At 35.2% G+C, this 18,075-nt stretch overlaps 1 protein-coding gene and 1 pseudogene across 1 annotated transcript; one reads left to right on the forward strand and one right to left on the reverse strand.

Moving 5' to 3' along the window:
* The first annotated feature begins 267 nt into the window (after positions 1-267).
* Positions 268-9,659, forward strand: LOC111374356 (annotated as a pseudogene).
* Positions 9,653-13,199, reverse strand: LOC111374355 (FT-interacting protein 1-like). The gene has a single exon (XM_022997006.1). The coding sequence runs from the start codon at positions 12,995-12,997 to the stop codon at positions 9,941-9,943; it is 3,057 nt and encodes a 1,018-aa protein (XP_022852774.1). The 5' UTR covers positions 12,998-13,199; the 3' UTR covers positions 9,653-9,940.
* Between the last annotated feature and the right edge of the window lie 4,876 nt (positions 13,200-18,075).

The raw sequence follows: 18,075 nt of genomic DNA on the forward strand, positions 1-18,075 counted from the left end.
CTGTAAATTCGATATTTTTTAAAATTTAACATTTATGATAGTGAGTGACGTACAATATTTTTTAAAGTTCGGTGGCAAAAATTTGACATTTTAACTTCAGCGAACAATTGAAGATATAGAATTAAGTTCAATAATTAAAATTCAATATTTTAAATTTCAGTGACCAATCAAATATATGGATATAAGTTTAGTGACCATTGTAACAATTAATTAATTTAAATCCTTAAAATAATTAAAAGTAATGCACCCATAGCCCTGGTTCTACAGTCTCTCTGTCGCCCACATAGAAATGGAAGACAGAGAGGATTTATTGGCGTGCGGCGGCGGATCGCCACCAGGGTTCCGGTTGCCGTTGACGGCTGCTGTAGGTGTCAACCCAAAACATAAAAAGAAGAACAAAACTGTTAGCAGTCTCCCAAAGTCCATTTCTTTTCTCCAATATTCTGTCAATAGCTACGACACTACCAAAATCCCAGGCACTGAGGTATCTATCTATACACAGCCAAATTCTTTTATGTACCAATATATGTATATGCGAGTGTTTGTGTGTATATTTGGGAATGTTGCTTTGTGGAATCTTTATTTTGTTATTATTAATTTTTTTGACAAGGCTTTGTGGAATCTTTATTGAGACACTGATGTTTACTATTTACGTGTTTTTGTGATATAATTCCAGACGATTTATATCAAGATTTTCGGGTGTTCACATAATCGGGTAAAGTACTAATCCTTTTGCTTTCTCTCCATATATCTGTGACTTAATATGTATACGTATCTATTTTTGGAGTGTTTAAAATGAAGTATAGTGTCCTTTTTTATGTTTTGGTTAAGCGAAATAGTTTTAGCTTCTATTATATGTTATCGTTCTGTGATTTGCAGGCGAATATCATAAATCAGGCCCCAAAATTTTTGTATGCATGCAAAATATATAAGTATATTATGGAGTGAATGGTTAACTTGTTAATTTAAAACTTAATGATAAAATAACAAATAAAATATATTATATAAATGATTTATATTATAATCAAATAATAAAGTCAACAATGTTTCAAATGACCAGTTAGATACTATTCATCTTGCGATATTAGTAAAAACATTATTGAAATTTGATGATCTACCTATTCAATCATTTATTTTTCAATTGATAATATAGTCAACCAATTCAATCTTTCTTGTGGTACAGTTGATTGGAGATAAGATATGATTTGCAAAATTTTGCAAGTAATATGAACATTTGAGATGTTTTCAAATATTGTAGCACGTCAATTATTCTCATTGCTTGATTTAGTATATAGCACCTCAAGACATGTAACTCGGAACATAAATAATCTCCATTAATATCCGAACGTCCATTATGTTCCCGATACTTTTTAAAATTCATACAGGGCTTCAACGAATTGGAAAAATTGCACGCCTTAACCTTTCGAAATTTAATAACAATACAAATATCTCTCATATTTTTAAAATTGTTCAAATATAATTTTAGAGAAGATAAAGCTTAACTAATTATAAAAAGGAATATTCAACTGATTGATTTACCTAATCAATACTACTTTTGTCAAATTTCTTCATTATTCAAATTATATTTTTTTTATCGAATTGCATTTTCAATACCCATTTTACTTGCCCTTTTTGTCAATTTATCCATGACAATGGAAAAGTTGATTTCTCATTAATTTTCGAGAAATGAAATAATTCCTTGTAAAAAATTGATAGCACCATCAATATCCAAGTTTTTTATGTGCAGAAATTTACTCAAAATATTAACTGTATGCAACAACTTGAACCAGATTACCATACCAAGTAAGAACTCAAAATTTTGAAGTTCATATCTCGCTAAGAACTTGACTTTACTTCTTATTTAAGGGTATTCATTAATTTTTGTCAAGTCTATTGTAACGTCTCTTATTTTAAACAAATAAATCGAATACTATCTATGTGATGAACAAGTTGAGGAGAATTAAAAAATCACTGCAACATGAGTTTGAGAAATCGTAAGTCGCTTGTCCCCTTTTTTTGTATTTGAAATGGACCTAATTTAGAAATGAAATTCCTACAATGAAAAAATGTTATTGGGCCTTACTTATTAATGGAATGGAATGGACCTAATTTATCAAAGTTTTAATAAAAAAATAGTAGCGAACCTAATTTAACCAAAAAAGAATAAATAAACATATAAAAAAGGAAGAAGAAGAATGAAATGGGCTAAAATCTGAGGCCCCCTCTATATTGGGCCTGAAGCATTAGCCTCACTCGCCTCTATGCAAAACTGGCCATGTATGTTATGGAGATGTCCAAATGGAAAATTGTAGCCTAGAATTGTTGTGGGGAAAAAACAGATTTGTAGATAGCATTTTCTTCTGCTTGAGTGCTTTCCAATAGTAAGAATTTGAGAGGAAAAAATTCTTATGAATGTAAAAATATTCTAGGGTACCCAGGGCTTGATAAAAATCCTTCAGCAGATCTAAAGCCACTAGAACAAAGATTTTGATGAAAGAAGATAAAGTCACAATCTTTGGATGGAAAATCTTCCATCTGTGTGAGGAGGGAGGTGATGTGACTGCTGTTTAAGTTTTGCATTATAATGGTAGTAAAAGGTTATTGACGTTTTATGGTATGTAGCTTTGGTTTGGCCTTTTGGGACCTACTGAGATACCATTTAGATAGGTTAGGTTTATTGTTAATTAAGAAAATTTTGCGACTGAGAGACTGAGAGAAGAAAAGGCATCAGATAGTTGCGCGTTTTCGTAATAGGATATTCATTTGAATATGTTTCATGTTGAAGGCGCACAGATATTTTTTGATATAAACATGTATTTTTTTCACCTCCTTCGCAAAGTGAATGAGTCCTAAGTGACAGTAATATGTACACAAGGAATATGAGAGTTCAAAGGTCATTGAAAATAGCGTTGCTACCTAGGAAGCACAGATACACGGAAGTAATGGAGTACCATTGTCATCGTCGTGTATTGGAAACATCAAAACATGTTTTGTACTCTCGCTCTCTCTCTACCTTTTTTTTAATTTGTTTTGCATGCCGCTGACATGGCACACCCATTTACAACTTTGACACAAAATTAAAATAAAAGAAACATATAAAATTTTGGGCAAATGTTCTTTGATACTGCTCGCAAAATAACTTAAACCTTCCAACATTAGTCATGCTTCCAGCTAATAATCTTCCATCAACAATTTCTCTTGGTGATTTTATAAAGTTAATACATGAAATATGGGAGTGGGGAGGAAGATAGGGGAGAGTTCTGAGCAAGAAGATGGGGAAGACGTGAGAAGAGGAAAATAGAACATTCTTGATGGTTGATAAAAATTTGGAGACGGGTAAAATGGAGAATATTCTACAGTGAGAATCCTTAGATTAATCTTTTTAATGAATATTTCAGATGGCCAGTTGAGTTATTAAGCCAACATCCAGAATAGATTAGAAGTCACTCTTCTTTCCAATTGCCTTACTCTGTGTTTAGTTTCATTTTTAGCCTCGTCTCGACTTCCAACTTTAGGTATGTTTTTTTAAACGTGGATTTTCTTTATCATCATAATGCATTTTTCAACAATATTTGTTCCAGAGTGATAGCGAATATATGGCAGGCCTGCTTTCAGCATTTGGCTATAATTTGAGTGATAATCCAGATGAGGCAGACTTGGGGATAATAAATAAGTGTGGCATCTACTCAGCCTTCTTCGCATTTTTCTCTTTTTTGTTTCTTCTCAACGTAAAAGAGAAGTTCTTTTGAGAGTTTTTTCTTTTATGATTTGGGTATGTGCTTGAAATGAAGGATTTATAATTTTTGAAACAATTTGTGACGTATAATGCTCATGGATCACGATAAATAAGAACAAATTTCTATCTTCTCTTTTATTAAATTTTACCTTTCTCACTTATTGCCTTCACATGCTTTCATAGTGGACTTAACATTTGTCTTACTCTTTTTATATATCTTTCTATGTGTGCATTTGGATTTTGAGGTTTTTCTTTACTATGTGTATAAATTTTGTAGCTAATCCATTTGGATTATAAGTAGGGGTGAACTGAACCCGAAATTTTTGGGTATTTAGGAAGTGGAACCTTTGGGTCAAAATTTAATTATGGAACCGTTCGGGTTCAGTTCCATTCGGTTCGGTTTGCTTCCCAGGTTCTGTACTATAATTAATTTTTTTTAATATTTATTACAAAACTATATTAATTCAACTAATGACATGTTCAATCTTAGCTCTTACAAAATAATATAATCCAATCTTATAATATGTCTTTTGCATGTCTCTTTATTGAGTTTTTCATAGATGTGATTGTTAAAATCACAATAAGAGGACGATAGCGAGCTTGGAATAAAAGCAGCCATTTTCGTTGAAAGTTTCTGTAACATTGTCCCCTGCTTAAACCATGTCTACGAAGCAAGGGCATTAAGCCTCTTAGATATGCAAACAAGAGAAAGGGCCACAAGCTATTGATCTACTATATAAGCAAAAAGGGGATTCTTGCTGTAGCTCGTATTTCCAACTTCTTCGCGAAGGCAATCGCTCAAATGTTCCTCTAACCTAAACTTGGAACGGACAGTGGGGAACCATTAAGAAAGGAGCCATTAATGACACATGGGGAACCATTAAGAGAGGAACGGATAGTGGGGAACCATCAAGTTTCAATTCGATTTCTCCAGAACGGTTGAAACGACATTAGTGTAGGATAACACATTTACATAAAACTTAGGTCAATTTGATTAGGTCTTGGAGTGAAAATTAGAAATAGGAAAATCATATTTTTGGGTTTGAGCTAAATTAACTAATTAACAAATTTATTTAGAAAAATAAAATAATTTGACTTATTTAAAATAAATAAATTAAAAAAAATTAAAGAAATTCGATTCTTCGGTTATTGATCTAGAACCGAAAATTGAACTGAACCCGTCGGTTCTCGATTCAAATACCCGTCCGGGTATTTAACTTTAGAAGAACCGCTCGATTTGGTTTAGTTCACTTCGAGTCTTGTTTGGTCCGATTCGGTTCGGGAGTTTTGCCCAACCCTAATTATAAGATTTTCTAAGAGTAGTGGCAGCGGATCTGCAAAAATTGAAGTACTTCCAATTTGTAAAAGTATTTGTATTTCATTGATATCTATTGTGTGCTGTCCCTTGCGTTTTATTGCCACTGATCAGCATTCCTTTTTCTTTTCAACTTTAGCATTCTGTGCTAGCTCTATATTTGTGTTTTACGCAGTTGAAAGGCATTTCAATATCACTGCAGCAACCTTGTTTGGTTACTTCAGTTTCTGCTTTTGGACATTGTGGAGATTAGTCGTTGCATTTTTTTTAATACGTGGTCAATAAATCAAAGATGTGCATTTCTCATGTGCTATAAGCTTACCTGGTTGCATGAACTTTTCTCACATCTGAACTTTGTTTCTTGATTTGTGTCTTTATTGTACCTCATGTTGATCTTAATCATACAGTTGCACAGTCAAGTCCCCTAGTCAATCTGCCATGGAAACACTTATGGCTAAATGTTGAAATGGAAATAATGCGCTAGTAGTCTCAGGATGTGTGCCTCAAGGATGTCTTGATTTGAAAGATCTGGAAGGACTAAGTATAGTTGGAGTCCGGCAAATTGACCGTGTTGTAAAAGTTGTGGAAGAGACTCTGAAAGGGCACGAGGTCCGGCTCCTCACCCGGAAGACATTACCGGCACTTGACCTCCCGAAGGTGTAATAGCTGTATCGTATGCTTTTTACTTTTCGGTGTAGGATATTGTAGTTCTTCCAAATGCCATACTTTTAAGTACATGGCTGAGTTCAGCTAGTTTTTAGTGAGAATTTATTCTTGGATTGAAGAATTCAATTATTATTTTCATTGCTAAGCTCATTTAGTTATTTTCTCCATCAGGTGAGAAAGAACAAGTTTTGTTGAGATCCTTCCAATCAATGTTGGTTGTTTAGGTGCTTGCACTTATTGCAAGACACAGCATGCTCATGGTCATCTAGGAAGCTACACAGTTGACAGCCTTGTAAGTTTACAACCGCAGAAATTTGACATGTAAGTTTTTTTAAAGTTCTTTTACCAAGTTTGATATTGTAGGTGGGTCGTGTCAGTAGTGTCATAACTGATGGAGTAATGGAGATCTGGTGATGGACTAATGGAGATCTGGTTAAGTAGTGAAGACACTGGAGCATATGGTATTAAGCATTATTTTTCCTGGTCATGTCTTGTGTAATTTGAAAAATACAGAAACTAGTACTATTGGCACCTTGACGTGCACAAAAATATTTTGTCTCCCACTGAAGCCAACTTTTAAATTGTTATGCCATGATGTGAATATATAATTTGTCACTTCGACAACATTGAAAGGAACAGGAAAAAAGAAAGAAAAATGAAAGCTTCTAAAACACGTTTGTAGCCACCACCCTTGCTACAACTATATGCCTAAGTTAACTCTTAAGGTGGAGGGTGTGAGATACTCTGGTTTGATGATAAATCTATTTCTATTAGCAAATTACTGGCAAATATATATTTACTTTTGCATTAATGACTATCAAAAGTCATATGCAACTGTAATAGTTTTGGGTTTGGAATTCTACAGGTCGTGACCTAGGAGCTAATCTTCCAATTTTGTTGAACGCTTTAGTAGCAGAGCTTCCCTCTGATGGAAGCACAATGCTTCGAATTGGGATGACTAATCCTCCTTATATTCTAGAGCACTTGAAAGAAATAGCTGAAGTTTTGCTCCATCCATGCGTGTATCCTTTCTTCATGTGCCAGTTCAATCTGGAAGTGATACCAGCTTGAGTGTGAGTATATATTGGACTCTTTCTTCATGTGAACCATGCATGTACATTCTTTGAACTTCTGAAATAATACCTCTTTTCCTTCCCTTCACTGTGCAATTGTGATTGTACGCTCTGAATGTGACTTTGTGAAATGATACTTCAAGTATATAATATTGCCATTTTTTCCATTTCAATTGGTTTACAGGCAATGAATCCTGAATATACTGTTGGCGATTTCGGGACAGTGGTCGATACATTAACTGAAATGGTCCCCGGAATGCAGATAGCAACTGATATAATGTGGATTTCCTGGTATGTTCTAGTTTTAGGCTTCCTTCTATGTCTCTCTAACTTACTCCTATGCTTCAATTTCTATTATAGATGTTTACGTCTTCCTTGAAAAGTGCAGGCTTAATAGATCAAAATTTAGATGATTAATAGTAGCCTTTGTTTACTACTTGAGAATGAAACAGTTAAATATAGCTCTGCCCACATAGCAGCATACTGAAGAAAATCAAATAAGAACATGAATATGATAAAAAGAATAAGGACCAATTGAACGCAATGTTTTAGCAAGATTATAGGAATTTTCTAGTTTCAGTAATTTAGTTCAGAGATATAAGGAATTTGTTGGGATTAAATAAATCCGCAGTCTTTCTGGAAGATGAGCATAAACATAACGTTCCAATGACAATTTTCTGTCTCTTTCTCATAATTAATTTTTTTCCCCTTTTGTTCTCAAATTTTCGAGGGTTTTTCATTACCTCTAATAATATTTATTATGTAAGTTGCACTAGCCACTCCAGATAGTTAGTCTGAAGTTAATATGTAAACAATGCTCTGCTTCTCAGGCGAAACGAATGAAGATTTTGAACAGACGGTCAACCTTATCAAGAAGTACAAGTTTCCTCAAGTTCATATATCACAATTCTATTCTCGGCCTGGTAAGTTGCACCTTTTTTGTAGTTCTAGGTCATATTAACCTTTTCATTTTTAAATTTATTTCGCAATTCCTTATGTGTCCTTTTGAAGTTCCTCACAATTCTTGTCCTTTGAGATTCTTATTATGGAAGTACAAGCTGGCTACCACTATCCTGTGCTATCTTTCTGCCTTTTTGAGCATGATTGTGAAGAACTAAAACCACCTTTATGAAAAACAGTAGAACTGTGGGGTATTATATGAACTTGTCAAAAATTTTGATTCACTGAACTTAAATTTCCTAGGAAGGAGCCCGTCCTTAAAAGAGGATGTAGCCTGACACCCATTAACCTAACCCCTTGAACCAAAGAGAAAAGTGAGAAACTGAAGAAGTTTTTCGATTTTTAGTGGCATATACTATTTAACTTGAGCTATGGTACTTCCTTATTTTGTCTGTTATTAATGTATTTCTTTGCTTGGGGAATTTTTTTTTTTTTCCCTGGAATTTTGAAGCAGCTAATCCATCCTCTTCGTGTAGTTGCCAACATGATAAACACCGGGTTTCTTTTCTTGAGGAATATGTATAGATTTAATTAGACCATAAAATGTGCTTTTTTTACTTTCTGTTGCTTGTGTAGAACTTGCTTAAAATCATCATAGTTCTTGGATATTTTATTGTCTATTTTTTCCCAGTGCAGGAACACCAGCTGCAAGGGTGAAAAATGTTCCCTAGTACTTCCGTGAAGAAACGAAGTCGTGAATTGACTAGCGTATTGAGTCATTTACCCCATGTTGGAACGGAAGGCAAAGTGGAGAGGATATGGATTACAGAAATTGCCACAGATGGAATTCATTTGGTAAGATTGACTTGGGGTTCACTGATGTTTGATATTGTGAATCTTATAGATCTCAGATTCATTTCTTAGCGGCTAAGTTGAAGTTTTTCTCATTTGTCACTATCAATCACAATTAGAGTTACATTGATGAATATCCCTTCCAGTAGTGCTATGTTAATTTTGGCTGTTAAGTTTTCAGTGTAGTGTAATAACTATAGTGCAGTGTATGACTATTTTATTACTTGATATTCAAATTCAGCAGTTAAAAAGGAACTTTAGAGAGAACATTATTTTGATATCATCATATCAATATTTGGAAAGAATTTGATACGAAAATCCATTCAAGCACCCCGATCTATCAAAATGTGCAAATGGTTTTTGGATATGATGTTCTTGGTTAAGTGCCTCTGCATACCACCACTTATATATTTTCCATGCTGTAGGTGGGTCACACTAAGGGATATATTCAGGTGCTGGTAGTTGGACCAGAAAGCATGCTGGGGACTTCAGCCATAGTGAAGATAACGTCTGTTGGAAGATGGTCAGTTTTTGGAGAGGTGATCGAGATTCTCAATAGAGGTAGTGCTTCAAGCGAGAGTCAGGGTACACACTGTGCTCAAACACGAGTGAAACCAGTGCATGTTCAGAAGAGCCAGAACATTGTGCTTATGAATTGACAAGTAGCTGCGGACATACTGAGGATAAGATTATTTCGGTTCCCAGGAATGACCCAAGGCCAAGTGAACGTAGTAACCAAAACCTCATTGGATGGTTAATTCGAAACTGCAAGAACAGTTCTCACAAAAAGATGGAAAATGAGGCAAAGTTGGAATACGAAAAGCCGGGAACTTCTCATTATGGATGCAATTGGGATCATGTTGATAAAGCTCTTTTTGGCGGATTTCTTATGAGCCCATTACCAATAATTGCTTTACTTTTGTTTGTCTTCTCGATGAACTTCTTGGGTTTTTTTTGGGATGCTGCTGCATTTTGGGTCCTAAATTTGCACTTATTTCTGGACCTTAGAATCATACAAGGGATAAAAAAAATTAAATTATGTTGTAGTCCTTGTGTTCCATTGAGTTTTATGTGCCGAAGTTTTCAAACGTTTGTTAATGAAAGAATTCATTAAACATGGCATTTGAGTCCTTATTTATGTATAAACAAATAGTAATGCTTACAATTAGTTCCTCTCATCTCATTCAACGGAAAATTGTAACGTGTCCTAAACAGATAACGTATGGAAGAAAAATGTTGGTCTATTACATAGATTGAAGTAACTTCTTGAGGTTGCAAGCAGTTATATACTTGGTAATTCGATTTTGTTTTTATCTGCTGCCAACATTATTGGAGGTATTTACGAAGCTATCTTCGGCATTACCTGAATGAGTAAATGAGGATTGAACCACCTTAATCTCATAGAAGCATGTCTGATTTGGAGGGTAATCTCTTGAAGAAATTGACAGGAACAGAAGGCAGCTTGCTCCTGAACCTAGGATGGCGCAACCAGTAAAGGCCGACCAGCACGGCCACGATCTGGAATGGGGTTATGTACAAAAACACAGCCAAGATCAAAGCAAAGATGATGACGATTGCTGTAGCCCTGGGATCTCTCCAGCTTAATATTGAAGTAGCTCTTTCCCCTTGTGTTGCCAAATCTCCCATCACAGTTTGAACTTTGCCTGCAACACTCCGCAGTCTGTCATACCTCATTCTCACAATATCTGTGGGCCGACGGGTTGGAAATGAATCGAATTCCTCATCCAGTTCATCGGGATTAACATTCTCGGCTTGAGAGAGTCGAGCATCCATGTGAGGCGGTTTCCTAGGTCTGAACCGGTAGTTCCACAGGCCAATGACGAAAAGATAAAGGAAAATAGTTGGCAAGATTAATTCCGGGTAGCAAACCAGTACCAAGAACAAAACGTGTACGAGGATTGTGGTCAGCGGGTTTTTCCAGTAACAGATTCCGTCAAACCATCTGCTGACATATGAAATTCCAGAAAGAAGCCACATAATACGTTGGAAGTTGGCTTTGCTCCTCCTGAGGCTGAACAGATGGTAATCCACATCCAACATGTACTCGACTATCTCCCTTCGGAGTGGTGGTTCAGCCCTGGATAGCCTTGCAGCCACTATCTGCATTGCCTGGTGGCGGAGCCAATCAATGTGCCTAACCGATATGGGCTGCACATAATGCATCTTCGGAAGCAATGGCTTTCCATATTGTGTCACCATGTTCATCCAAGCGATACAGGAGAACCTTATTGCTAAATGGAGTTCACCTTGTTTCTTCAATCCCGAAGGTGTGAGAACCAGCAGTGGATAAAAATGTGTATAAATCCTTTCAGTTTCTAAAGTTGAGAGCCTAATTCTCAACTTTCCTATTCGCTGATCATGTACATCATCTTTTCCATTGATGTGGTGATTGTCAAAAACACCAATTGTAATCACGGTACATGGATCATAAACCTCCCATGTAAACTGCTCATTCCAACGAGGATTCAGTGTGTCAAGAAGTGTTCGAGTTCGAACCCATTTGTTCCCATACTTAGCCACGCAATAAGCATCTGTAGTTCTTCCATCTTTGGCCTTCATTGGCAGCAAATTGCGAGCACTCAAAATTCCAACTTCAAGAATTCCAATGTTGGGCTTCCTTAGATGCCTTGAAGATGGCTGAAGATTACTACTGAAATGCGTAGACTCATCAAGAACATGGTAACCGGCATCTATACAGAGCATGAGAAGGATTCTGCTAGCAAATTTCGACTCTTTCTTCTTTTCCCTTTCTTCCTCTACCACAGAAGGCTTGTGAAGAGCATGCCAGCGGGCTTCTGGAAGTTTAGCGTGTTCATATCTCTGTGGAACTTCCCGAACTGGTATGACCAGTCTTCCGAGTACTTCATCCTTGCCTTGTCCAATTCTATCCTCAACACTTATCATTATATACTCATCAAAAGGCTCGGAAACTACGAATATAAGTTCCTCATTCCACTCTGGATTGATGTGTTTCATTGGAGAAGGCCTAGTAGGTCTAATCTGGTGCCCTATCTGCACCCTCACAAACGTATCCAGTTGCCGCCCCCTGTCTGAAGGAACAAGATCTTGAGCGGAGATGATATGGGCTCGAAGATAATACAATTTTGGAGAAAAATACACCTTTGATCGCGTACTGGCGAGACTTTGTTGGTTTACGTTGTGAGCATCAGAGTGCCAAGCATCTGGGAATGCCTCATCAGCTTGTGTTCCCATCCAAACTGCAAGCATAATCTCCCCATGGCTAATCTTCTCCCCCTTCTTATTATCCAATTTATACCATTGAGGAGCCAATGGACTGTCAGGTGGCACTCGAACAGGCACATCTACTATATCAAACTGAACTTTCCCCACAAAATCATCCTTCCCAATATCCTTATCCTTAACTGTAACTTCAATCAAATTGGACTGTAATCTCTCTTTAGAAAATGCGAAAACCTTGTTCCATACCGGATTTTGATTCTTCTCGAAGTGCCTAGTCACTCCTTTGTAATTACCAACCTTCACCTCAACATATGGATCAAGACTCCCTGATATGTCCATCACTGGAAGATCCTTAGCCCTGACAACATTCACATACAGAAAATACATCTGCTCCACCAAATCATAAGTACTCGCAGTCTTGTCCCTTCCCCAGTATCCCATTCTTGCAGCCAAAGGAGGCCTAGTTTCCACCAATCCATAGTCAGGTTTCTGACCCGGAAATTGCATCTGCATAACGGTGGCTGCAGGGTTCGGTCCAGCCTTCGCAAAATCAGTCCGTGGTTCCATTGAAACTGGCTTTTCAGCTGGAGGTGGAGGTGGCCCGGTTGCTGGACCACCAGAACCTGTTCCAAGAGAGTAAAAGGTCCTCACTTCCTTTTCCTTCTTCTTCTTGCCCTTCTCAGGATTTTCCTTGTAGTAGTAGTCTTCACCAAGCTTATTAGGATTAATCTCCTGTAAAGGAGTACTTTCTGTTGCTGCTTTGTGATGATGATGAGAAGGAATTTCCACTTCCTCGGGTGGATGAAAAGACTCCGCCTGAGCCTGAAATCCATTTACATTTCCATGCACCCCATAAATTTTCAAAGCAATATCACCCTTTATGTTAGAAAAAAACCCTCTTTTATCAAGTGGGTATCTCTGAACCATGGCTTCAGCCTCAGAAAAAGGAACAGACGCTCCGGAAATGAGAACCCGGCCGAGAAAATTCTTATGATGGGCTTGTTTATTATCATTGTAAACAAAAACTTCAATGGTTTGATTCGGAAAATCTAAGGGATTCTTTACGTTGAAAACGAGCTTTTCATTCCATTGAGGGTTGAGATCTTTAGGCTTTGTTGAAGTTTTTTGGAGCTGTTCTTCAAATTTGACTTGTACAAAGGGACTGGCAGAGCCATGGCCATCTTTGGGCATGAGATCACTAGCATCAAGGACTTCTACCACGAGTTTGGCCATTGACGATTAGGCCAAATTCCGTGCCGGAAATTTAGATAGATAAAGAAGTGATGGTTGAAAAAAAAAAAGTTGGTAGAGATAGGATTAAAGAAGAAGACAATTGAGGAAATAAGGAACGAAAGAGAGGGGGAGGAAAAATAGTAGGCGGTGGAGATGTCATTGAGCGTACTATTTGGAGTAACAAGACAGGAACATACGTTTGTAAGTCGTTATCTAGGAGAAAAATACGCTATGGTTTTTTGTCTGAATGAGGTGGCTTTTACACTCGTACGTATCCTTTTGCATTCTTGAATTTTGTATGTATATCTCTACATATACATACGGAAACAGATTGGAGCCGGGATGGGGGCAGCGGTAGGTGGGGGGATTGATTATACGGTGAAGATATTTCAACTGGACAATCTTGAATGCACAAGTTGTTGGATCCTTTATTCTAATCACGATACTAAGAGGGCGTTTAATACTCATTTTTATATAAAAATGTATTTTAGAATAGTAAATTAATGGGAAGTGTATAGTTGAAAAATAAAGAAAATTTTTTAATTTACGTGTAATATTATTTTAATAAAAAATATGTGGTTGAAAAGAAAAGAGAAAAAAATATATTTTGAAAAAAATAGGTACTAAACGGGACCTAAAAATATTGGTTGCTAAGAAAGAGACACACAATGGGTGGGCAAATTTTACTTTGCTATTGAAGTGATTTTGTATCCGACCTGTTGTTGTGATTTAAATGTATTATCTTATGACATTTACATATTGAGTCGTCCTATCCAAGCATTTTTTAGGTGAGGTGGCCGTGCGAGGAAGGGTAGGGATTTCGTTTCTAGGGATGGTAGTGAGTCGGGTTCAAGGTTCAAAATTTCGAGTTATGCTATTATTAGAGAATAAGATACAAATTCAAAATTGTAAAATTCAAAGCAAATAATGTTCAAACTAACTTTTTTTTTTTTTGAAACCCTTCGCGGGGTGGGGACTTACGCCCCAGCTTTCTAACCCGTCAGGGCGGGTTTTTTTTGTCATCTCTATTCGTTTTCAAGGTTGTTATGGAAAATACATTATTCCTGAAGGTCTAAATTTTGGCATTTGTACCACAAATTATCATGAATGGTAAAGTTTCTTTAAGAAATATTTGGTGTATAGGATTATTAATTCGAAATGTTTATCTTACCGAACAAGCTGTCTATACAAATTGAATTAGGGAAACTTCTGAAAAAATAAAAAAATTTCAAATTATGCCATTATTAGAAAATAAGATACAAATTCAAAATTGTAAAATTCAACGGAAATAATTTTCAAACTAACTTCTTTTTTTAAACCCTTCGTGGGGTGGGGACTTACGCCCCACCTTTCCAACGCGTCAGAGCAGGTTTTTTTGCCATCTCTATCGTTTTCAAGGTTGTTATGGAAAATACATAATTCCTAAAGGTCTAAATTCTGGCATTTGCACCACAAATTATCATGAATAGTAAAGCTTCTTTAAGAAATACTTGGTGCATAGGATTATTAATTCGAAATGTTTATCTTACCGAACAAGCTGTCTATACAAATTGAATTAGGGAAACTTCTGAAAAAATAAAAGAAAAATTCTTTTCAATGAAAATGTTTAATGATCTCTTTGATGGCTACCCAATGTTGAAAAGTCATCGTATGTGAATAATTCTTCATGTACTTTGATATTCTTCTTACTTTACAACAGATTCGAAGTATTTGAATTAAACGTCCTTCTTGTTAATCCAATAATAAGTTCAAATTACACAACATTTCACGTCAATCAATTTTAACCAATCACAAAATTGTAAGAGCCTGTTTAGGAGTGATTTTGAAAATTTATTTTTTGACCGTTAGGAGAAGAGTAGGATCTACATGTAAGAGAAGAAATCAAATATGATGGCTAAAATAATGAAATTACGGTCAAAAAATCAATTTTTTGAGAGGAAAAATCGCTCCCAAATAGGCCCTAAAAATATATTTGTTGGGAGCAACAAGGCAAGATCTTAAACCCATGGGTTGGATCACGATAACGATCGAATGTAGATTAAACACTATCACTTTTCCAAAAAAATTGATGAAAGAAAACCCATAATAGTTATTCCTACCCTCAAGGTGTACCTGATAGATCACAAGAAAGGTCTACATTTTTTTTCTTTCTAGTATAGTGTTGTTAGCACTGCCAGGTCTCTCAACTATATGCGGATATCGAGATTTCGTTGATCGAGAATATGAATATCGAGTCGATTACTCATATTCATTAGTAATGAGTAACGTCATAAAATGTTTAGTTTACACTAGATAAACATTTATTGATTCTTAAATGAGACGGTTGATATTCAATCTTATATATTCAATAGTGAATTTAATCCACAAGCTTCAAGAAACTGTGGTAATTACTGAATTTGACAAGCAAGAATTGAACATAAGTCCGTAGGACACAACAAATTAGATCAGTCATTTTCAAAATAAGATGGTGATTGGCTAAATCATTCACTATAAATCGAAATTCTACCAAATTTTCTTCAAAAGTTTTCCTCTATCAAAAATTTTAGTGGATGCACAGACTAAGTTTATTTAAAAGAAAAGGCATTGGACATAAACACCTAGTAACGGACACAGACATTTGAATTTAGTGAGGGCACAATTAAATTTATTAAAAATTATAAAAAAATTTATGTATTCTACAAAAACACATACACATTATCACTATCATATATTCACAAATCTCTTATATATGATAAATAACAATTTTCAAAGAATTTCAAATAATCTCATTTATATAATGAATAAATTTTTTTAAAGAATTTTCGAATTAAATATCACAAATGATAAAATAATTTCAACTCACTCTCTCAATTGTTCGATCATTGTTGGAACTCTCTTTTAGTAAAAAAAAAAAACCCCAACTATCAATATTGCCCAATTCTAATTTTTGGTTGTTTGAAAGAAAAAAAAAAATCAAACTTGAATCTGGTGGGTCAAGTGACCCACTAGGACCTTGTGTAGGTCCGCCAATGTGAACACCCTCAATACCTTAGACATTAAGCTTCAAGGATGATGGCTGGAAAAAAAGAAAAAATATATGTCATCAGCTATTATAATTTGAAAAGATCCATGCATGGGTCCGGCAGGGGAGGACCTAGCCTTTCTAGGTTGGGGATTAAAAATTAATGTGTAATTTTTCAATATAATATAATATTAATGAAAATAAATTAATACGCATTTTGACCCCTTGAAAATGTCTGATAATTATATCATTATCAATGGTGTCAAATGAATTTTGCTGCATGTATAATTTTGTTTACCATGTCATTTTTAGATGTTGAGCTAATGGCGAATAAATCAAATTGGATGTAGAAAATAAACAAATTGAAATAAAATTCACATTTAATTTATGAAGTAAATGAAATTTAATTTTAACGAAAAAATAATTTGAAAGTAATTCAAATTACATTTAATCCGTAACGATTTTAGAATTTTTAACGTCATCTTCCATGTAAAATTTTTTAATAAAATGATGTAAATTGAATTAATCTAGTGGTACATAATGGAGTGTGCCTAAGGATGTACACCCCTGTCACATGGGGTGTGGGGTCCACTCGAATAAGTGTTTTTTATTCCGGTGGATCCCACACCCTATGTGAAAGGAGTGTACACGTTTAGGTACACTCCTATGTACCACTAGCAATATTGATGTAAATTATATTGAAAATTTTATAGCATAAAAATAATAAACGTTAATGCAATATTGAATTTTTTTAAAAGAAAAAACGAGTTAAACGTCTTTTCTAGTACGTACATTTGACACATGTTTAACAATTTTTAATATTTGTTTGGACCATTCAATATGATTACGATGTAGTTTTCGAAACAAGATTCTAGATGACTCAGGGGATTTGGATAATATACGATCATTGGCAAATTTTAAAAGTTAGCATATTATCGAACTTTTCGAAATACTAATTTGGAGCGGCTTACTTTGATATATCATTACTTTAGCTACGGTTGATCATTTCACATGTCATTAAGAAGCGAAAAGTCCGGGCCCTCCTGTTTTGTTTCGCAATAATTTTTTCGTTTTGACTGTTTTAAAAAACGGTGAATTAAAGGGGGTCCTCAATTTTTACAAATTTGCTGATATTGTAATGGAAGCATCTGTCTGTAGATGGAAGTTGACAGCAGAGCTAATCCATCTGAGTTGAATCCCCGTCAGAATTCCATTTTACAATTTGAATCAATCTACACTGCTGAGAATGTTGATTGTGGCCAAAAAAAAAAAAAATAAATAAATAAATAAAAATTTAAAAAATACAACAAAGTGTTGGTTGAGAAAATAAATTGTTTTTTAAATTGTTCAATGACAACATTTCACGAGGCATGTTGTCAATAATGTTATTAAAATCATTGTGCATCAAGCATTCCTCTTACAATTTACCATGCCTGCCTGCCTTTTTACATTGTTCGATAAAATTGTAATGTATTTTTCACTTAAACAATATAAGAGTTATCCCAGCGCCACTAAAATTGTTGCTCATTACCGTTGTTAATGAATAGCATGATTCTTTCCTATTTCATTTTATTAGTAAGTTAAGTGCAATTGATGTAGGTACTAATACAATTTTGTAAAAAGTCATAGCTCATGGCACTAATGCAATTCATTATATATCATTCAAAATCAAGTTCGAGAATCAACCTCGAGTCCATTCCCCTGTGCCAACCTCTGCTTCAAGTCTACATTATCTATCAATTCCACGGGGAATGCTCCATCATTAATTTGAACACGAACATTCTCGTGGAGTAGGTGATTATGCGTAAGTATGCTTTAAATGATTGTGCGCCTAACAAACTGTGTTTGGTGGATTCCCGAGCTTCATTGTGTAGTTAAGAGCCAGCACGACAATCATTATCGTTAAAAAAAAAAGTGCTTTGAAGGGTGCGTTTAGGAGAGCGTACGGTTAAAAAGTAGAAAAAAAGTTTTTCGTATACGTGTACAATATTTTATTGTGTAAATGTGTGGTTAAAAATGAACAAATAATAAAATAGATTAATGTGTATCAAATAGGCTCTAATATTGGATTGATTGT

Source organism: Olea europaea, unplaced genomic scaffold (assembly GCF_002742605.1).
Source record: "Olea europaea var. sylvestris unplaced genomic scaffold, O_europaea_v1 scaffold124, whole genome shotgun sequence".
In the NCBI taxonomy this organism is placed as follows: domain Eukaryota; kingdom Viridiplantae; phylum Streptophyta; class Magnoliopsida; order Lamiales; family Oleaceae; genus Olea; species Olea europaea.

What these genes read in the sequence shown, in the direction of transcription:
- LOC111374355 (XM_022997006.1), bottom strand. Translation starts at nt 12,997, where the DNA reads ATGGCCAAACTCGTGGTAGAAGTCCTTGATGCTAGTGATCTCATGCCC.